At 49.6% G+C, this 23,059-nt stretch overlaps 1 protein-coding gene across 1 annotated transcript in view; it reads right to left on the reverse strand.

Annotated features, from left to right (window-relative positions):
* ARID1A (AT-rich interaction domain 1A) overlaps nt 1-1,850 on the reverse strand; it is a 60,326-nt gene extending 58,476 nt beyond the window's left edge. The window contains 2 exon segments of the mRNA XM_035345511.1: nt 665-1,117; nt 1,119-1,850. Of these exon segments, the coding sequence (XP_035201402.1) occupies nt 665-1,117; nt 1,119-1,850 (1,185 nt within the window).
* Nucleotides 1,851-23,059: the final 21,209 nt, after the last annotated feature.

Genomic DNA, 23,059 nt, shown 5'->3' on the forward strand with positions numbered 1-23,059 from the left:
AAATCCCAAACCAAAGCGATCTGCGCTTTACTACTCCCATCACCGAGCTGTTTACCGCCGCTCCCGGCCGCCGGCCCGCCCGGCCTCCGGGCCTCCCGCGGGGAAACGCGGCCCCGACGAACCGGGCCGAGCCCCGGCGACCCCGGCAGGTCCTCGGCGACCCCCCGGCACAGGGGCTCGGGCCCCCCGGGAAGGGAACCGGGGCCGCGGGGCCGGCCCGGCGGCGGAGGCGCTGCCGGGGCCCCGCGTTGGCCCACGCGGGCCGCCCGCAAGCCCCGGCCCCGGTTGCCGCCACCGGGCCGAGCCTGCCGGGGGGCGACCACCGGACCCCCCCACACCGGGAGCCCACCGGAGCCCCCTCCCCCGAGGCAGCCCGCGGGACGGCGGCGGTTCCCCGGGAGCCTCGCACAAAGGCTGGGGAGGGAGGAAGGGAAGGCAACGAGGCAGCCATTTTAGAGCGAGCCAGCAAAGCACAGACAATGGCAGCTCCCCAGCAGCGCCGGCCCGCCGGGGGGGGACCCGCGGGACAAGCACCGGCCCCCCAACACCCCGGGAGCCCCCTCCCCCGCCCCCCCCCGCCCCCCCCGCCCCCCCGGCCCCCCCGGGGTCCCCCCCCCCCCGCGTCCCCCCCACCTCCCCCTCCCCACGACGGCCCCGCCGTTACCTGCTGGCTCCTGCCGAGGCTCTGCCCGCTGCCGCTGCTGCTCCCGGGGCTCATGGGCGCATGGTGGCTCCTCGGCGGGGCTCCGCCGGCAGCGGCCCAGCCCTGGCTGTTGCCCCCGCCGTACTGCGAGACCATATCCGCGGCTGCCGGGCCCTTGGCTGCTGCTGCTGCTGCTGCTGCTGCGGCCGCCGCTGCTCCCCCGTCCTGCGGCCCGCCGCTATAGTCGCCCCCGGGGTACCCCTGGTAGCCGCGGGCGGAGCTGGGGGAGGTGAGGAGCTGGTTGAGGGTGGGGGTGGCGGTGGGCTGCGGGGTGGCGCCCCCTCCTCCTGCTCCGCCGCCGGCCGCCGAGGGCCCCATGACCCCGAAGCGCTGCTGCTGGAAGGCGGCGGCGGCGGGGGACTTAGCACCGGCGGAGCTCTGAGCGCTGCCCCGGGGGGAGCTCAGGGCGTAGGCCTGGGGGGGGAGGCGGGTAGGAAGCGGCGCTGCGGCCGGCCGCGTAGTAGGAGTTGTACTGGTGGTTGGCGAAGCCGTGCTCGGCGCCGCCGTGCGAGTTCTGGGGAGGGGGCGGCCCCGCGGGGGCTCCGGTCGGCCCCGGGTAGGGCTGCTCCAGGCCCCCGCTCTGCAGCGCTGCCATGCCAGGGCTTTGTTGTCCGCCATGTTGGTGGAAGGCAGCGGCGGCGGCGGCCGCAGCAGCGGCGGCGGCGGCGGCCTGGGCGCCCCGGCCGTAGGGCTGCCCGAAGCCGTAGGCTGGCGGGGGCAAGGCGGCCGGGTGGGAAGGGGGAGGCTGCTGCTGCTGCTGCGGCGGCTGCTGCTGCTGCTGCGGCGCCCCCACCCCGTCGCTGCTGCCGCCGCCGCCGCCGCCACCGGGCGGCTCCGGGAGGTTATTGTTCAGGGTGGCGGCGGCAGCGGCGGGCCTGGGGCCCGGGTTCCCGTTCGAGCTCTTCAGGTCGGCCTCGGCCCCTGCGCCCCCTCCGTTGCTCTCGGCCCCGTCCTGCAGCTCCTTCCCCGGGGGGCCCTCGCTCTCCGCCTGCTTCTCGCCGCCGCCGCGCTCCGCCGCCGCCGCCTCACCCCCCGCCTCCTCCGGGGGACAATCCCGCTGCTGCTGCTGCGCCTCCGCTTTCTTCAGCTCGGTTGGAGCCGGGGCGCCCAGGCTGCTGGCGGCGGCGGGGGCGACCTGAGCAGCCATGATCCCCCCTCCCCACCCAGCCGCCCCCCCCGGGCCGGTCCCGGTCCCGGTCCCCCCCCCCCCCCCGAGCTGCTCCCTGCCTGGCCGGCCGGCGTGAGGCCTCGCTGCTCTGCTGCTCCCCGCTCAGGCGGCGGCGGGCTCTTCAGGGCAGCGGGGGCTCATTCCCCCCCGGCCTGCTCGGCGAGGCGGGGAGGGCTCCGCTGGGTTGGGCTTCCCGGGGCCTGGCCCCGCTGTACCTCCTCGGTTGCAGCCGGCGGAGAAAGGGGAGGAGGAGGAGGAGTGGGGGGGGGGGGGGAGACCCGGGACGAGGGGCTCGAGGAGCGGGAGGGAGGGAGGGGGGCAGCGGCGGGCGGGCGGGAGCCGTGCCCGGAGCCGGGCCGAGCGGCGGCGGGGCCGGGCTGGGCGAGCAGCTCCCGGCTGGGGCGCGCCGAGCGGGGCTCACTCCGGCACGAGGCTCAGCGCTGCCATTTTACCCAGCGCCGCGGCCGCCTGCCAAACCCGGAGCGGAGCGCGGCGCGGCCCGGACGGGAGCCTCCTCCTCCCTCCTGCTCGCTCTCTTCCCCCCCCCCCCCCCCCCCCCCAACCTCCCCTCCCATCACAAAGGAGGAGCGGGGCCGGCCCCGGCCGCTCGCGGCTCGGCGCGGCGGAGCTGCCGCACGCAAAACCCGCGGTGGATTTCGCGGAGTTGAGAGCGGGTGGGGGAGAGGGGGTGCTGAGGCGGGATGGGATGGAATGGGCCAGGCTGAACCGAGCCGGGCTGAACCGGGCCGGGCTGAAACCGGGCCAGGCTGAAACAGACTGGGCTGAACCGGGCCGGGCTGAACAGAACTGGCCCGGTTCAGCCCTGAACACGACTGGGCCAGGCGGAACCGAGCCGGGCTGAACCGGGCCAGGCGGAACCGAGCTGGGCTGAACCGGGCCAGGCTGAACCGGGCCAGGCTGAACCAAACTGGGCTGAACCGGGCCAGGCTGAACCAAACTGGGCTGAACTGGGCCAGGCTGTACCAAGCTGGGCTGATCCAGGCCAAACTGAACCGGGCCAGGTTGAAATGGGATGGGATGAGCTGAACTGAGCTGGGCTGAACCAGTACAAGCTGATCCGGGCTGAACTGAACTGGGCTGGGCTGAACTGAACCCAGCTGGGCTGAGCTGGGCTGAACTGGGCCAGGATGAACCAAGCTGGGCTGAACCAGGCTGGGCTGAGCCAAGCTGAGCTGAAATGGGCTGAGCTGAACCAAGCTGGGCTGAACCAGAACCAAGAAGCAAGTGAATCGCCTGGGGAACCAGCGGAACCGGGGCAGGAGGAAGCCCCCCAGCCTCAGCTGGGCTTGTCCCGCTCCAGCCGGAGGCCCTGCTCAGGAGGCCACCAGCCTCCCTTACCTTGCCGGGGCGGTGAGGCCGTGGTTCCCACTGTCAGGAGGCCACCAGCCCACCTCCCGGGGACAGCAGTGAGGGCGCATGGCTGCGTCGCTCGACGCCAGCTCTGGATTTTCAGCAGGGGAGACAGCCCGTGGGTTAACGAAGCGCCTCTTCTTTGTCCCTAGAAATTCCATTTAGAATTAGCCTTTGCAAACTATTAAAGATTGTCATTTCCTCTCCGCTGGTTGTGTCCCTCTGGAAAAAAAAGAGTTGGCAGCGCGCCATGACAATAACTGCACACACGGACATCCAAGAAAGTCCGGTTCCCGCTCCTGCCAAAGCGACAGCAGTGGGCAGTGAACCAGGAACTCCCTCGGGGTGGCTGAATGGGGACAACCACAACCACCTGAACGTGTCTAGACACAACACGTTGAGCAATGGGACGGGATGCTCCCGCTGTCTCAAAAGGATAACGAGGTGCTGGAGCTCCCCAACTGTCCAAAGGTGAACAAAATTAGGCCACGTTCTTCTGCAACCACTTCAGGCCCAGCTTCCCACCTCCTCCATCCCCACAGCTTTTCTCACAGCAGGGAGAAGGGAGGGAAGAAATGTACCCGGAGCTCAGTCCTGCACATGGCCTGTCCTGTTCCAGAGGGTCCTGTGGTTGCAGTTTTTACTTCAGATCGTACAGGTCTGTGGCAAAGAAACAAAAATACGAGTTACTCAGATTATAAACACAAGCTTCCAGGAATTAGGAAACGGTTGCCCAATAAAAATGGCAGTCATACAGTTCAGCTCTCGGCCTGTGTACTGGATCAGGGCAGCTGGGTGAGAAGGTGTCTCCTCCGGCATAGGGAAGTATTTGGAAAAAACAAGTGGAAGTCAACACAACTTCAGAGAGAAAACACCAGAAAACGGGGTAAGGAGTCAAAAGAAGCTTCTGAGATGCAGACTTTCATTTTAGACCACCTTGAAATAAAAAAAAAATGGGGTGGAAGTAACCTCGATTACCAGAGGTAATGATGACGGCATGAAGCTTGGCCCAAGCAGGCCACACCACAAGAAATCCCATTTTAACACCACTGAAGACAGGGGGGAAACCTGGGTCCAGAGCAAAAGGCAAGCCAAGGCACAGAAGGACAGAGTCACTGCCAGTGCTCCAGGCCTGGTAGGGACGAAGTGAAGATTTCAGTGTCTACTACTATCAACTCAACCCTCACCCTCACTGTAAAACTTATCGTATAAAATATTTATTATCCAGAATGCAGGTGGCAGAACAAAAGGGTTTCTTCCAAAGCTGAAAGTGGGAGGGGAGTCTGGATGGGGCAATAAATAGCAAAATTTTAAATGTATTCCAGAGCAATAAACTGCCCTGCAGGCTCCAGGACAAAGCCTTTTGCCACTTCACAGTCTTTACAGTTGACTGTGCATCGTGGAGCAGATCCCCTCACAGTCAGTCTTTCTCCACAGCAGTAAATAAACTATTAGAAAGCAAAGGGTAATAAATGATGGCATCTGTGTTGTGATACAAAAAGCCTTCAAAGGCCTCCGTGAAGTTTGGAGCCTCAGCTCAGTGCTAGAATCTCCCAGGTGAGGTCCTGTGGCTTTACCGGGACCGTGCAGCAAAACTGCCGAGGCGCGCTTCTTCAGAAGAGTTTGAAAACTGGGGGAAATGCTAGAACAGAAAGTTGATCAACGTGCTGTCTTTGGAGGAGCCTCTGTTACTTGATCAAACCTGGCATTCTAGAAAAAGCGAAGAAGCAGAGGGAAAAACTCCTTCAGCACATCAGGCCAGACTCCCACAAGGGAGGCCCTGTGGCTTTATTAATGCCTATGGTGGGCTCTAGCAGACCACAGCACCAAAATACTGTTGTTCGGATGTTTTGTTTACTATAAGAAAAACCAAATGGGAGGCAATTCTGCCATTTAGCTCCAGATCAGTCTCGAGCAACGATCTCCTCAACTCCAAAGCTCCCGTCTGCTTCGGGAGGCAAAGCCCTGCTGCCCAGCTGAGCCCCACCACAACTTCACTGACTGCAGATCAGGAGCTTCAGTTTCAGCCCAGGTGCACCCAAAGACTCCACGCTCCAAGGTACTCCACGTGTGTCAGGCTTTTGGAATCTTCTTCAAAGAGCGCTAGGGCAGACTATGAAACCTGGTGTTGACTGTAATGTGAAAAGCAGGCTGGATTCCCCAGCCACCCACACAATAAGGAGACACTCACTTTACCAAATGTTTGTGAAAGCTGAAGCAGATTTTGGAATATGCCTCATCAATGAGGCCTTGGCACTTTACTAAATACTGAGGCGTTCAATGAAATTCCAGCCATGGGGTTTGGAAGGCAGATGACAGAACCGTTCTTAACAACATTTCCATCTAAGAGCGGAAAATCCTCCCGCCGCTCGCGCCATCCCGTGTGGGAACTGCCCAGCTCTGCACAACTGGACAAGACTTGGCAACACCTCGACGCTCTTCTCAGCCCGAGCGATCGCTGCTGAGCGGCGTGCGGCAGTCGGTCGTCTCTTCCCCATCTCCCGAAGTGCTGAGCACGCTTTCCTCCACGACAGGCTCAGCCCCTAGCTGCTGAGATAGGCTGGGGAGCCAGCTCGGCGCTCTCACATGGCAGCGCAGGCCGCCACCGCTAGGCTGGCTCCTCCTGAGCTGAGCGGAGTCTCCTTCATGGAGGTGGCCATGCCATTTAACCCAGCGCTAAGGCGGCGTAGGAAACCTGGTGTAGATTAGAGTACTAGAAACAGGAGTAGAGTCTCCCCCATGAGAAAAAAAAAAAAAAAAAGGCTCTGCCAACTGTGTGATGGCAAATATGGACTGAATCGTTGACATGGAAACCGGACTAAAGTCAGCCGCGCTCCCTCACGCTCGCACACACACAAGTTATCATTATCCCCAGCCTTTCAACTTGCTACAAACGTGGACTGGATTATTACTTCGGGAATCGGGCAGAGTTTCTCTAATAAAGTACCGAGTAGCTCAGCCACGCTCGAATGAAACACGCTGGGAAGCAATTAACGTAGTTGGGGGAAGAAGGATGCTCTTCCATTTTCCTGAAAGGCACAGTGTGCTGAGATATGCAGACTGGACCCAAGAACAAGAGACCCATCTATTATAATTCACGGAGTACGCCGCAAAATATGGAATGGAATAAGGAAAGGTTATCGACAGTCCCTCAGCTTATCTGAGAGTAGTTTTGCTCAAGAAAATTACATTTCCTGCAAATATGTTTGTATTTGCCCAGCCCATTCTTTCCAGTCTTTTAGCCACTATCATATCTAGGTTAAGCACTCTCGTCGCAGCTTCATAACCACCGAGATTAACATTATTTGAATTATTTGCTTGCTGTGAGTGGCTAATGTGCTGGGGCATTGTACGAGACAATGCTTATTTATCCTCTTAAAAATATGTCAAGATACTGTATAATCTCCCTCTCCAGGGCTGACACAATGGCACGGGGGCACGCAGGGAGAGGGCTCCGCGCTGCAAACTGAAGTGGAGTTTCAGCAGAAGGCAACCCGGCCAGCTCGCAGCAGCACAGCTCAGAGGCAGGAGCGGATTGCACGCGGGATTTGCTGCCTTCCCACCGAGCTGGCACGGAAAAAGGGCACGGAGGGAAGGGAGCGAGCCCCTGCCACCGCCTCCGCCGCTAGAGCCGGCTGCTAGCCTCCGACGGAGCGCTGCAAAACTTTGGATGCGTATGGAGGGAGGAAAGCGGAGCGGGGCTGGCTGGAGGAAACGCATGATTTTTTTTGCAGCCCTCGCTAGGAGGAGGAAAAAGCGAAGCGGAGTCGGAGCGGAAGGGAAGCGGCGCGGAGCCCGCAGCGCATCCTGCTCGCGGGTCCAGGCTGCGGAGCCGGAGCAAGTTTGCGTGCACACGTGGGCGTGGGGGAAAGAGGGGAGAGCAGCTCTCCCCCGGCATTAAAAACAAAAAGAGGGGAAGTGGAACGTGTACATTCCAGGGAGAATTCACCGATGGGCTGAACACGGTCCCTTCGAGGAGGAAAACAAGTTTAAGGTGCAACAGCATTAATTCTCTAGGGGCGGCTGTGCACGCTGTGCTCCACAGCCGCCCTCAGACATCAGCTCTCTGGTGCTGAGGGCTCTCGGAGAAGGAAGAGTAAATCTACTTAAAAAAAAAAAAAAAAAAAAAAAAGCAAAAAAATGAAACAAAACGCGGAGCGGAGTTCGTAAAAACCCCTGCACTGGATCAGGAGCCAACCGCCTAATTTCTCCTGAATCCCACCAGATTTGGGACCTGTCGGGTGGGCTTGCAGAGCAGCCACATCGGGCTGCAAACCCCGCTTGGAAGAGTTAAAAAAAGCCTTTAAAAGCTGCGAAAAGAGACAGACCTCAACTCTGGGCCTGGATTTTCCCACTGAAGCAAAACTATTATTCTGTTTAAGTACTTGGGAACTGGCAATAGCGTGCAGGGAGGTGAAACCAGCAGAGAGTTCGCCAGCACGCAGAAAGCTGCCGACTCCGAGCAAGTCTGTCCTCGGTGTTTCTCCCACCCTCTGCTGCTCTTTTCAGTGGAGTGAAAAAAAAAAAGAAAAAAAAATCACTCCCGTGCAATTCTGCCCTCTGAAAGTGTATTTTTAGCCAAGTTGGAGTTCAGGAGTCACGAATAGGGCAGGGGGAGTGCTGCTGGAGAGGCAGGGGCCGAGAAAGGAGGGTTTTCACCCTTTTCATGAAGCTCTTGCACTGCCATTTTACCGAGGCAGGGAGGCAGCGAGCAGGCGAGGGAGGCAGCGCGACAGCCAGCGCTCGCAGAGAAGTTTCTCACGGCAACTGCGGGCTGGATCTGGAACGGAGCCTTTTGTTCACAGCAAGTTGAGCAGGAGAGAGAGTTGAGTGTGCTGAAAAAGAAAGAGGAGAAATAAAATGGAGGGGAGGAGGAGGAGGAGAGGAGACGTAGGTCGTGCTGAGCTGTTAAGCGCAAAAGCAGCGAGCTTGGTTCTTCTCCGCAGCGCTGCGTTTATTTAGAAAGTTGGTGTCGTAGCCTCAGGCACAAATCCCTTGTTAAATGCATGGGAACGAGTGAGAGACCCAAGGACAAACATTAGTATACAGGAAGTGGAATTTTCCTAGGGGTTCACATCCTTTGGTGCTCTTTTTGCCAAGATTTTATCCCCTTGCTCGATGAAGGGTGCCTCCTAGAGACACCAGGAAACAGGCCTGAAAGTGACACGGGGTGCACTGTAGGTCTGGCTAAACTAAATAATTAAAGGTAAGGGACACCTTCCTCCAGAAATTACGGCGGGGTCTGAAGGCCACATGCAACTTTGGGCACTCCCCTCCCTGCCCTCCCCCCCATTCCCTTTCTCCTTTCCCAGTGCCGAAGCACCACGCGTTGTGTCCACGGTCTCTGAATGGGGTGAAAAGAAAAAAAAAAACCCCCCCCCCCCCCCCAACATAATGCTTACACACACGTCCAATACACGCTGCATTCACACAAACAATTGGGGTTTCCCTCCCAGCACACACTGCTGACCCCTCGCCCCCAAACCAGGCGTGCTGCTGGCACGTACACGCACCCCAAATGCTCCCACGGGGCTGACTTAAGCCCTGAAGTAACACCCGTGAAAGGTGGAGCCCAAGTTCAGTCGCCTTTGTATTTTTGTACGGCGTATTTGTCCACTCGGCGGTGGATTCAAAGAGCAAGAGCCTGCTGCTGATGAGAGCTGGCTTTTCCCACAAGTCGTGGGTTTCTCTCTCTTTTTTTTTTTTCCTCTATGGTGTCTGGTAATACCGTTTCATTACGAGTGTTAATCACCTCCTGCGTTCTCCGCGCCAGCAGGAAATAAGTGAATTCGCCCCGTGTAAATGAGTGAGCGGCGTGCCTGTGACAGCAGCTCAACGAGACACCACGTGGGAAATCCGAGTTAAGGATTTAAACGTGCTTTGCCACTCCGGCCATGAGGGACCGAGAGCCTCGGTGGGGAGGGAAAAAAAATAATAATAAAAAAAATCCACCACGTTTCGTGCTGCTCAGAAGCGACCTCTGTGGCTGCTCGGGGAGTGAAGTTCAACATCCCCGAAGTGCGCGCTGGGCAGATGCGGCACTGTACCACCGACTCCTGGGCTGGGAAAAGCAAAAAGAGAAAGCAAAAAAGAAAGAAAGAAAGAAAGAAAGAAAAACCAAAAGGGGGGCAACCCCCCGGGGCAGTGCCGTGGGCTGAGCGGCGCCGCTCTCCTCGTAGCGAGGGGAGCCCCGCAGCGATCGGGACTTGCTCCGAAGCGGCTGCTTTCCCTTGTGGACAAACCCAAGGATGCTCCGCGCTTACGGAGGGATGTGCGCGATCTCCAGGTGCTGGAGACATCTAGCGCCGGATTTCCAGAGGAGCCCGGTGCCCTGCACTGCCGGGACCAGTGGCGCCCCACGCTGTCCCTGTCCCCATCTGGCCCCATCCTGTCCCCATCCCACCAACCTGAGCAACCTGCGGGGTCCGGGGGCTTCCCCACCCGGCCGCGATTTTCATCCTCGTTACTTTCTTCTGGAATATCGAAGAAAATCGCGTCTCCACCGGAGACCTCTAAAAGGCCTGTAAAAGTTTAACAGGGAAATGTCAGAAGGCATCACGCAGGAATTTCACTTCGTTACGGTTTTTAATGGTGGCATTCACTTTTACATATTTCATGAGTAATTAACAGCGCGGTGGGTAAGAGATGTAAAGCCGCCCCCCCCCCTCCCCTTTCGCTTACTGAAATGGTGCGAATCCGGTTTACCTCTGACACGAAACACTAGGAGAGAAGGGGTGAAAAGTACAAGCATCACAGTTTGCCCACGTAGGCAGGAAAATATATTAACACCTACATATTAATAAAAATGCCCATTAAAACAAACATTATTTCCTATTGTTATTTTTGGCTGTTGTTCCCCCCCCCTCCCCAACTTTGTTTTACTGAAGCAGGGAAGCATATACAGGAACCTTGCCTGCAGTAGATGCTTTTTTTTTTTTTTTTTTTAAACGGAGCCCAGATGCTGGTCAGGATTAAGGTTACACCAAACACATTCTACATTGCCATTTTCCAAACAGAATGAAGCAGATGGAAAAGCTGGAGGAGGACGGCACAGGAACGGAGCACTACTGAAAACTGCAAGCCCTGCACTAACGCTGTAGAGGAGCGAGCCTGGATGCCAGGAGAGACGGAAAGAAACCAGGGATATCAACTTCACATATTGCATTCCTCACATTTGAGATGACTATTTTAATTAAACATCTGTCAGAATATCTGCTTTAAGCCTCATATTTAAAATGGGGAAAGAAAATTCAGCGGCAGCTATTCACCGTAGGCTCCTTAGGGCTCTGTCCTAGAAGATGCAAAAGCCACTGGCCTCGGGCCATCGGAGTACTTAAGTATATGCGTAATTTTAAACATCGGCAGCCCCAGTGATTTTAAGCATATACTCCCTTAAAGTTAACCATGTACTCAGCACTTTGCAGGATCCGCCCATAAGACTCATACCAGCTCCTAGCTCAAGAAAATGAGTATCTGTGCATCTGAGAACACAAAGAAAATCTTCTTTGGAAAAGGGCTGAAGATTTTTGATTTCTAAAAGACTCCAGTTCATCCGCGTTGGGGACTCAGGTCACACTGAAATAAAATCTCTGGGGGAAGTTGGCTGAATCCATGCTTATTTGTAAAATACCCCTATTTGGCAAATTAATTCTAAGCATTTTATATGAGATTCTACAATAGCTTAGTTCATCCAGCACTGTGACTCAATCATATGATGTGCTTTGAAAATCTCTCTCAAAAACTGATTTTAAGAGCTTTTTGTTGATACCATATAGGCGCGCACGCACAATACTTAATACAGGGAAAGAACAAATACTCATGCTATGGGGAGAACACTTAGTAATGTCCCTTCATTTCAGACATACAAAGGAAGGCATAAATAACTCTCACAAAATGTAATAAAATAAAACAACAGCAACAACAAAGCAATATTCCAAATAAACAAGGTGTTGACCGGCTTTGAAACGTTTGATCGTGAAAGGGCCAGACAGAAATTCTACTCATCTACCTTTCAACAGTCATCCATAAATGTGTATTTCAAAATCTTAATTCTGTAATCTAACCCACATGGGGAGCTTGCAGTCTGCATGCAGGGATGTGACTGATTTTCTGCTTTTAAGGCCTCCATTCTGTAATCTTGCTCAAATGTACATGGCCTTAAAATAAGATCTTACCTTCCCAAGTATGCACCGCAGTAAAAATTTACCTGCATTAAAAACCAAAAAAGTAAAGGCATTTAGACCAGCTTCACTGGACCTTCTGGAATTCATTACTGGAGCAGAGAAACAAGGTCATTTTTATCTGGCTGTTATCTATGACTTTAAAGAGGCCCCCAGTCAAACCTCAGCAATATTACTTCTTCATAAAGACTGATACTATCATACGCACCTTCAGTGAAACAAAGGCACTGGCCAGAACTGTTCGTTCTCTGGAAAACTGAATCCTGAGCTCAAGATGTTCTGAAGAAACATAAAGAAGACGTAATTTTAAATTGTATATAACGTTCATAAAAATATTGACCATACCCAGAAAGAAAGAAAAACAAACACATCCATGGGTTGTTGCTTACATTCCTACCCTCATAATTAGATACCTAAGTGAAATGTGCCCAGAAAGATTCACACCCCTTATATGTATTGGTAAGGAGTGTAACTACATACGTTATGAAACAAAGTATTTAAAGTATTTTCTCCTACTTTTAAGGAAACATAGTTAGTGACCTAGGTTTTCCAGTGCCATGGATTACTGCAATCACTGAGAGCACTGCAGTGTTCCCCGTGTCCTCCTCCAGATCCGCTACCTTCCTACTGTAACGTTTTACTAACTTTGTCTATTCTTATTCTGTATTTTCTTAAGGATTGCTTTATACATAGGTGTAGAGTAGCCAGCATACATTACTTTCTATTTAAACAAAGAAACTATAGCAATAAATAAGGCTGAAGCAGCACAAGGAACATAATTCCCAGACCTAAGTGATCAGACTTGCCAGGGGCTGTAATGATCCACTGGCACTTATCAACAGTTACATGTGATAATAGGGTCCTGGATTCCGCATTCATTAGTTAATGAACTTCTCATTATTATTTTTTAAAAGGACTTTGCAATACTTCAAAATGAATGCCGTTCCCCCTGTATTAATAGCCATGACATAGAATCTTTCTTAATAAAAACAACAAAATGTGAAGGAGTTGAGTTTTGATGCAAATGAGTGATTTGTTTCCCATCGCCTCTACGGGTACAAAAATAATCTAGATTTGTCATGCTTCTATGGGGAGACAAAAAAACATCCAACCAAAGACTTCGGAAGTCATGTCCACACAGCTATAGACTGACCTCAGTGAGAGATGTAAAACTTATTTCTCACCTGAACTGATGTGGAGGAAAACAGGAAAACAAATGGATAACATGCAATATAGGCTTAACAAAGGCAATCATGCCAGACAAATCTGATGTCTTTCTTCAATAAGAAAAGTTTTCTTTGTGAAGGAAAACACAGTCCACCTAAGCTTCAGCAGAACATTTGACCTGATGCCACATGCAAAACTACTAGTTAAATGGAAAAAGATGAAGATTAGTGAAAGAAGAGTCTTGTGAATAACAAGTGGTTGAAGAAAACATGCTGAATTGTGTTGAAATGCAAATTTTTAGCCTAGAGACCGAGTGCTTGAGAAGCTCCTCCAGCACCGGTCTCAGGACTGGTACTACCCCTGTTAAGTGACCTTCACACGAGCAATGAATGGCAAGAGGAGCATGAATACAGCTAGCTCCTGACAAAACTAAAACGCATCAGTACAGAAGACCGGAGCACGGTAGAACCAGATGAGGTTCTAGAACAGCACAGGAATTCTGAGGAATGGACTAGCAAAGTGGAACGCAGTAATAAGATCAATGCAAAGCACAAGGCTGTTCACACAGGGACAATTAGCCAAAATTCTTGTAATCTGGGAAATCATCACAGTTAATAGAGAAGGATAAAGACTCAAAAGCATTATTTGGGTACTGAATGACCACACCACAAAAATGAAGAAGAACCAATGCGATCTAATGGTCAGGTAAGGCACACCCAGGTGTCACTGCAGTGACTCTTGCAGAATTCTGCGTACCGCTTATATTCACAGATCTGTGAGAATTGGAATAGTCATAGAAAAGGCTTACTGAGATGGTTATAAGAGCAAAGAATCTTATCACGAGAAAAGACTGAAGTTTTAGTTCAGCAAACTCCCAACGAAAGAAAGGCTGAACTAGAATAGGGTTAGTTTGTATACATAGCTTATGGTATGAATGCAGGTGCTTAAACTAAAGGGTTTCGTTAGCACCGAATACCCAAGGAGGCCTGATTACGTAGGCTGGAAGTTAGAGAAGGAGGTCTCAGTAGAAAAAATAGATTTTAAAAAAGCCCTTCTATAGTGGGGCTACCGGGTTGAAAGCACTAACCAGTTTTACGCAGCAGTCTGTCGTCCTTGCTGGCTGAATGAGATCTGATGACCTGTAGACACCTGGCATCAGGCTTGGTGACCAAGGGAGGCTCCTCGAGTCCCACACTGGGGAAGTCCAACAACCAGGGAAAACCAATACCAGCAGCGTGCTTGGAATGCTCATCTGCAACCTGGTGGATGACGAATGAAGATATTTGTAATTAGTTTACTGGGACACGTTGAAAAGTTGTTTATTGACACCGTGGAATATAAAGATACAGTGAATAATTTTTGATAGCTTTGCCATTAATTTCCTTGCTTTGCATCAATGAAATGCGAGGAAAACCTCTGTGCAATATCACAAAGATACATTTATATAGTGGTTAAAAAGAATTCAGATACCGTAGTGAAAAACATAATGAATTCCATTACAATTAGTAATTCTGTATTTACTGCAGCACACAAACTGTATGCCATCGATATGTAAGCAAACATCAAAAAACAAGGATAAAAAGGAAATCTGAAGAAAAAAAAACATTGATTAAATGGGACAGGATTTGAGAAGGCAGGTTTTCTGATTTGATTTGTAATTACAGACTGCCCAACAGTGCAAGGAACTGGGCCGAGATGGGCAGAAGTGTAAGATGCACACACAGGAAAGCTGAACACACTGCTCAGTTCCCTGTTAAATTCATCCGGGTCACGAGAGCGTAAAGAAGCATGAAATAGAGTGAATAATACGTAGGCTGACCTGACGCTGGAATACGCCCAGGCTCAGCAAGTTCTCTGTCAGACAGCACTTGGAGAACTCAGCAGTGACCCCGGCTGCAGCCAAACCTCCACTCACACACACACAGACACAAACTCACCGTAGCAATACAACTCCGAACAAGCATAAAGAAAAGCACAATCTTTTCTTAGGGTAGAGCTTTCCAAAAAGAAGACGCAGAAGGTGCCAGAAGACCATGAAATCTCCCACATTTGTAGTTTTTGCTAATGGCTTTTCATTTCCACCACAAAGAACGTAACCCAGAACAGGCATCACCTAATTCTTTCAGTCTAAGGTCTCTTACCCTCTCCAGACAAAAACATGCCCGCTTTAGCAATACTTCTCTTTAGCAAACAAACCTTGGCTGCTCTTCTTGGGGTCTTCCATTCTCAACAGATGTTCACGACTTCAAGCACACCTTGCTCCATGCTGTCAAAGCCTTGTCTGTCACCTCTTCGTGCTTCTTTAAACAATAATCTGCGAGGGGGCACGGGGGGGAAACGCATCCTGCATCTTTGGTGGTTGGTTGGTTTGAGCAATGTTCTCACCGAGTTCACACCGACGGTGCATGTGGAAAACCTCCTCAGATCTTTTTCTCCCCCTTGTCTTCAGGCACGACATTTTCAGCCGTTTTCTGTAGCCACAGATCAAGACACGAACATGCACAGTACGAGGGATAACTGGCTGGGCAGCAGCACTGCACTAAAGAAGCCAGTGGTTATAATGGATCACAAACTGAATTTGAGTCAACACAATAAAGATAATACATCACAGAAATATTTAATAAGGTTGTTTTACCTAGGACACCCGTGACAATTATCTCGTTCAACTCAGTCCTGGTGAAATCTCAGCTGGAATATTGTGTCCAATTTCAGGCACCACATTAAAAATAAAAACAGATATCAACCAGCTGGGAAGAGCACAAAGAGAGCAACAAGAAGGCTGGGAGGCTTAGAAAATCTAAACCTAGGAACAAGTTGAAATATTGGATTAAAAACAGGGGAAAAAAAGGAAAAAGAAAAAAGGGGGGGAAAAAAAGGAGAGCTCATGTGAGAGGGGACAAAATAGCCACCTTCCATTTTGTTACACCGAAGGTTGACGACCAAATGTCCGTGCCCACTGAAAGCAGAAGAGGTAATAGACTTAATTCACAGTAATATTTGGCAGAGCAACAGAAGTGATGTCTAAACAACGAGAATACTAGCATGGGCTGTGGTTTCCTTGTTGCTTTGCTTGATTTTTAAAGGACAAGATATAAAACATCCACCCATCGAAGCATCTTTCTCTTGTCCCGGAGCAGAGAGGTGACCAATGGGCCTCGTGATGTCTTTCTATGACTGCTATTTTTCTTCCTGTATTTGCTATAGTAATAAAAATAGTGAGAAAAGTGCATTTCAAATTTAACAGTGCACTTTTAGAAGAAGAATAGATGATTTGGGGCCACCACCTCAGGCTACCATTTCAGCAAGTTACTTGGAGGACTTTTTTTGCAACTTTCAGTTACAGAAGAGATGAGGGAGTGCATTTCAGATCAAACGTTTCTTCTTTTATTAATGCTATTTTGCCAAGTCAAACTACTTTGACACTTCTGTTGAAGATCTCTGAGCTACACTGAACACGCAGCGGCACGACAGCACCTTTAGTAACTGCTAATAAAATCCAAATGCCGTTTCTTTGATTAATTTGCTTCGTTATCTCGTCTTAATGCACATTTTTCCTCCTAAAGCAGCTAGTTTTGCAGAGGCTTTTTCACTGGATGTCCATAACACTGAAAGTGTCTTTCCATTCCTTGCTTTTGTCCACCCTTCAGTATCTTTCCCCTCCTCTTACGGATGTTGTACACATCAGGGTAAGTTCAAGTTTCTAAAGATTCTGCTCTGAGCAGGTTTCACAATACCATCCTACGCTCATTCGACATCCATTTAATGGTAAATCACCTGCACTGATGAGCAAGGCCGTGTACAACCATTAAGAAACTGCTCGCTGTCTCCATAAATTCTTTCTCCTGGCTCAACAGACCATGTTTATTCTCTGAACCCCTATAACCCCTACTTGATTCATGGACTGTACCTAGGAAAAGCTCTCAGTAATTTATTTTGCATTACCAAGCTTTATGACACAGAAGATCAGCGCCTTCTTCAGATGTATGCATAAAAAAAATCCCACGACAGCATCCCTGACATAAAACTGGCTAATTTTCAGTCGCAAGAAATCAGAAGCGGTGCTCTTCCACAGATAGCAATAGTAAGGGCTGCCTTTGTTTTGCGTCCCGCCTCAGCAGCTGAGACCTGCAGGTTTCTAGGAGTGTCATTTTCTCATCCCGACGGGCGGCCGCTGCTTTTGCTCATCCCGGCTCCGCACCAGGACCCCGTGCCACCACCAGTAACGCCCCGAACAGCACGCCGTTGAGTAAGCTGCTCCAGGTAGATGTTGGACAGAAGGAACAGGTTGATCACATCTGGCGGTTTCGCTTTTTGCATTTCTTCCGTTCCTCAAGTAGCAAAGGACGCGCGAAGCTGTGCAGCTAGATCTTTCCACCTGTGCAACCTCGCAGGAATAAGCATTGTAATGGATTTACCAGCTGCTTCCTCGTGCAACCTCGCAACGTTTTGAGAAAGGAGTTGCACAGGCAAAAATCAATGCCAAGAAAAAAGCAACAGTAAATAGTCAGTTTGACCCGAGAATTCCCAAATTCCGGAGAATTCCCTACCAGCACGCTGTGAAAAAGAACATGCAGCTGAGTAACAGAACGGCGCTCTGTGGGATAGCTGCCCAGAATATTTTGAGAGGTGAATTGATGCAAGAAAGAATGGTGTGCACCCGATTAGCAGGGGAAAACGTCTCAAATCAGCATAACAAAGTGGGGTGAATGTACTTGTGCTCAGTGTAGTTAAATAGCTGTAATTAGATCAAACAAACGAGATTGATGCATCATCCCTTTGTAGACGTGGCCTTAAAAGGTAGGTCAGGAGCTAAGTTCAGGAAAGCAGCTCCTGTAGCTTTTACCTAACAAGGCACAGCTACACGCTGACTCTAAAGTAAATACCACTTTCGAGACTTGCTGAATTCTAAAGGAAAAAGTTAATCGAGAGGCTAGCAATATGTAATAATCCTATTTTTTAATCTTATCACACTGTCTGTAATAAAACTACTGTCGTTGATGGGATCCTATGCCTTTTGGATAAACAACGTACAAAAACGCAGTTACAAATGCATTTGTCTCGAGGCTTTGAAGGTCTTAATTGAAGCGTTCCCTCACCGGTTAATATGTCCAGATGGAAAGGGTGAGTTCTAATTTGCTTTGTTCTTTTAGAATCTTTTTATTAAACGTTAAGAAAATAAGGTACCACGCTGTTGCATGAAGTATGGTTGCTAAATTTCAGAGATGAGCAAAACATAAGGTAGCAGATGGCGTGAAGAGGATATATGTGAAGAAATGTAAATAGCAGGGAACCTCACAAAATCAAAAATGTAAGGCAGAACTGAAAGCACGAGCAAGACCCCTGGGAGAGCAGAGGAGATGAAGCAATGACTGAGCTGAAAGATACCTGACTTCCCTTCCTCAGAAATGGCAAAGCCCCGACAGGAGGCTCTGATCTAGGAGAATAGAAGTCCCATCGCATCCGGGGAGTCAGCATGATTTTGAAGGGTCCTTTAAAGAAACACAGAATGAGGGGAAGAAGCAAGGACAGAGTTTGCGGGTGCCAACAAATAGATTCATCAGACACTTGGAATCAAAAAGAACCCCCCCCCTCCGCCCCAAATATTTCAGAATTTGAATCAATAACTAAGGAAGCTATTACAGAAGTACTAAGGGCAGAAGATAACTGCATTGAACAAAGACAAGATGCATTGTTCAAATTAGGCAGGAGATCAAGCGAACTGGCGTTAAGAAAGCACCTAGCACCCCTTTTCACAAGTTGCAAAGTGTTTTCTTTCCTTATTTGCACCCAAAATACTACCATCTGTACCCACACTCATGATCCATCACCCTAAAGATGTTTTTACATGTCTTCACCTCCAACAGAAAGACTGGAAACTGCAATAAGATGGGAGGGGTGCTGAAACGTAGGCAGGTGAGGGCGCAGAGGTTGGTTGACAAGTCTCAGGAATTTCAAGGAGGAGCGGCTGGGCCACAGAGTTTCTTACCACGTCCATTTACCGATCGCCAAAGGTTAAAGCTCAGCTAAAACCCGGGAGGATGAAGAGCGGCTGATTTCTGAAGAGGCCCTTCCATGCAGCTGCGGAGAACACCGCATCAGCGTCAGAAAGTACCGTACCTTGCTGTGGGGACTGAGCGAGTGCAGGCTGCCCGCAGCTTGTTCAAAAATCACCGCATTCTGAGCATCAGAAATGGCAAAACCGAGAGGAAAAAGCACAGCACCGTATGGAAAAGACAGCGTTAAGGAGATACGGGACAACTCGCTAAATACCCTGCACGATTGCTGAGCCCATTGAAGTCGCTCTCGTGGTGCTCCCTCCGTCGTGAAGATGTGCTCGGTGCCAGGTGGCTCTCTCTGTTTGTCTCATGGCACGAACATTTCCATAGCAGAATACCACAAGTTCGTTGAGACTAAATCACAGTTACTCTCGTTTTGTACCTTATTCTGCCCCAAGTGCCATTTGTCTAGGTGATTTATGAGGTGAACTCTGGCTATGCAGGTCTTCTCTCCTCCTGAATGGAGAAACGATCCAGAAAAGAAACGAATCTCTTTCGAGTTAATAGAGGAAACTGGACTAAACCTCATTTGCTAAAGTGTTTATTAGACATCCAGGCCAGCTGAAGCTTAGCACATTTAATGCATATCAAACTGCAAAGAGCTGCTGGGAAGAGCAGAAACAAACAAAACACATTCACAAGTTTCTTAATAATTTAAATTAAGCTACTAAAGTAACAGCAAAACAAGAGTTGCTGGCAATAGCAACAGATATCTATCAATTCCAGCTTGCTGCTTATAGCAACGCACCGGAATTGCAAAGCAGTTGGCTCTACATCCCCTCAGATATCCTCAGGCTGAGGGACTGTTAAATTGTAATCAATGGGAATACATAGCCCCCAACAGGCACCACGTTGCTTTTGTGGCTGCTGATTTCATAAATTGTCTCCAGGTTCTTTGTAATGAAAGATATTGCATAGAATTACAGGAGAAAAAGGAAAAAATAAGAGGACGAGTGCAACTTACGGGCCTGGTCCGGTGAAAACCGCGTGCTCTTTGACGACTCAGCAGTTCATGGGGGGACCATCAGCACTTTGTAGATGTGAGCCCAGTGTTAAGATGTAATTTGCGAGAAATAACCTGAAGTTATACCATCGAGATTTATCAGTTCAGAGAAGGCCACGTGCAGAATTCTTAAAAAGAAATCACAGAATTAAAAATTTTAAGCATAAAAACCATTAAGTCATCCAAGTCCATTTACAATTATTGATGGTAAATCCATCTACTCCAGATGGGAAGAGGTCACTCTCTTCTTTTTCCAGGGCAAGTCTATGAATAATTTGAGTGATTAAAGCTCAAAGCAGGTGTGGAAATGAAAAAGACCAGGAAAGCACATGGGAAAGAAACCACACTCACATGAAGATGCGTAGCTTTCCTTCTGAAATCAAAAAAGGCATCCTCCGTTCAGCCATACAGCCACAAAATACAGATGAGTTTGTACTTTTTTTTTATTTTTTATTTTTTTTAAAAAAAAGAGCTGTCACTTTTTAAAGCGCATTGAAATCTTATTTTTACTTTTTAGGTTTCCTCTTCCTTCTTCTATCGAAGATGACCTAAATTTTGAGCTGAAGCATTCACAGGATCCTCGCTCGGAATATAAAACAACAGCAAAAACATCAGGCTGCAAAAGAGGCAAAATAATAGGAGGGAAAATTGCAGCGAAGACCTCCCAGAATAACAGGAGGTCACAAACACTGCAGAAATAGATGCTGAAGTAGTACTATCCAGAGACAGTGGACACAAAGTGATTGCATTTACAGAAACCCAGCTAAGGACAGGTGGGCAGGATGTGAAGCTAAGCAAATGGTCACAGTCCTGGGAATACCCACCGTTTCTCCAAATTTCCCCTCAAATATACCACCGTATTCTTTGTGAAAACAAAACAAAACAAAGCCACCACACCAGAGATACTGTCTCCTGTTGCAAAAACATATAAAACTTGAAAGCTCTGTAGGAAAGTAATGGAATTAAACAGCTACAGAAGCTATATTTTAAATGCAGAAGTGAAAAACCTACAGAACAGGCATATACAACCAGGTAATCGCCACTATAGACTGTGGAAGATTCACGCAGCTCGCTATTTAAAAAAAAAAAAACAAAATCCAAAAACCCACAGGCAGTTGCATTTTATTTTGCTTAAACAGTCAACAGAAACTAAGATTATAATCTGTGCCTTTTTAAAATTCCATTCAACAGATGTTCATAAACAGACTTGAGCCAAATTTCAGTTCCCCAAAAGGATATTCAGACGGAGAACCCTTACAAATGGATGATAAAGTCCTGCTTTTTCCCTCGTAATAATTGCTTTTCTGAGACATCAAATCCTCTCTTAGCCTCATTACAAAGTTCCCACCAGCATAAAACGTATTTTCCATTTCCTATGGTATTGCTTTCCAAAAATGGCACTGACATTCCCAGCACAAGACAACTCTCCTTTACTCGTTTTTTGTCATCGCCCCAACACAGTGTGAAGGGATTGTCTCAGTGACAGCGTTCTGCTCTTCTTAAAAGAGCTTAAAATAAAAATCCAACTGATACCAATAAATATTTACTTAAGAGAAAAGGAATTCATCAATTAAGCATGAAAATTCCGGAAGAAAACAAGAAGGAAAGGCAAAGCTGTAAGAAGTTGTCCTTTTTATTTTATTTTTTTTTTAAGAGAATGACTGCTCAATAGCTCCTCTTGGGACCCGGTGAGATGATTTCTTTAAAAGTATGGTGTAGAAACACCCCCAAATCACAGAAATTATAAGCCACTTGAGCATTTAAGACGCGATACAAAATTAAGAAATACCAGAACACGTAATGAAAACGGCGTTGCACTTTCTTCTCTATGTTAAAAGCGACGGGGAGGGCTGAAGTGAAAGGTTTTATTTTTACTTAATTACTCTCAGGGTTCACTGGGGACTCCTTAGGAAGGATATCTTACATTTGGACCTAAATGCAAGCAAGATTCAGCCCTGATCTCGCATCTTCTGACAATACGTTTCTTAAATTAGAAGGCCCCACAACTAGGATGTTGATATCACCGCTATGTTCCCCCAACACCTGAGAGGCTCTTCTGCCTTATCAATCTATTAATCCAGGAAGCAGTTAGCATGAAAACAAACAAAGACATTGTTTAAAACGAAAAAACAGCCCAGAACACAACACTTCGTAGGCTTGCAGCATCCTTCATCGGAGGATTTCAACACACTTTGAAACATGAGGTCTCATAATTTGAGGAAACAAACAAACAAACAAACAACTTTTAGGTATTTTGAAAATGATGATGCATTAATTGAGCGAGCATCCACCTGTGATGCAATTACAGGAGACTGCTACTGCAGCATTTCACACATTCAATCCACCTTCTGGTTACAGCTTACAAGTTTGTGGCATGTAGAAGGAACAGCAGAGCTGGTTAAAGATTTTCTCTTGCTTCACATACTCTGCAAGCTTCTCATTAACTCATACATGACTTTAATCAGTGCTGAAGCACACACTTCTTTCACCGTGCATCAGGACTGGTCTGGAAAAAAAGCCCTCCGCTCAGTAAAATATTATCATAACCACGAATTAGTAAAGAAAAAGGCAACCTTTTTCTAAAGTGGCTGCTGATTTTCCTATATAAAGGGTTAAACTGACCTTCACTCATCCACAAGAGGTAATAAAATAGAACTTTAAGGACAAAAATGGAGCACTTCAAGAGATTATTATGAAGAGCTACATTCAAGATGATAGAAGACAAAACCTTATTCTTAAGGCACAGATGCTTCTAAAACGAGAGATCACACGTTTTAAAAAAAGAACGCTACCGAGCCCTTATAATGAATAAGCAAAACGAGGGGAATCAGTTTTTTTTTTAAAGAATTTATTTTCCCTCGCAGGGCTGTGGAGCTGGGAGGAAAGGGGGGCATTCACTCGCTGCGCTTGCAGAGCCAGATGCGTGCCTTGCACTTATGCAGGGCTGTGGAGCTGGTATCGGTTGGTGGGGAGGGGGGGGGGGGAGAAAACAGAGTAAGCCTGAGAAAAACCCATCAGAGCTCCTGTCCTCCCCTTTCAGCGTTAATGGGAGGGATACGAGGCTATGGGAGCTGCAGTGGGGGATGGGGCCGGGAGGGGGTGGGGAGAAGCCGAGCGAGGCCTTACAATCAGCAGCAGCTCTTGTTCTCCTCTCCTTTCAGCCCTAGCAGGAGGATGTGAAGCTCATGTAGCCGGGGATGGGATGGGGGAAGCCGAGCGGGATCATAGTTTAGCTTTTGTCCTCTCCCGGCAGGGTTAATAGGGGGGACATGAGGCCTGCGGGACGGGGAGCGGGCGGGGGGCAGGCCGAGGGCCGCGGGGTTAATGGGGGGGGGGGGGGGGGGGGGGGCCCCCGGGGGGGGGGTTTTGGGGGGGGTCGAGCCGCCCCCTCGGGGCTGTGGGGGGCCGGTG

Source organism: Oxyura jamaicensis, chromosome 23, assembly GCF_011077185.1.
Source record: "Oxyura jamaicensis isolate SHBP4307 breed ruddy duck chromosome 23, BPBGC_Ojam_1.0, whole genome shotgun sequence".
Classification (NCBI taxonomy): Eukaryota; Metazoa; Chordata; class Aves; order Anseriformes; family Anatidae; genus Oxyura; species Oxyura jamaicensis.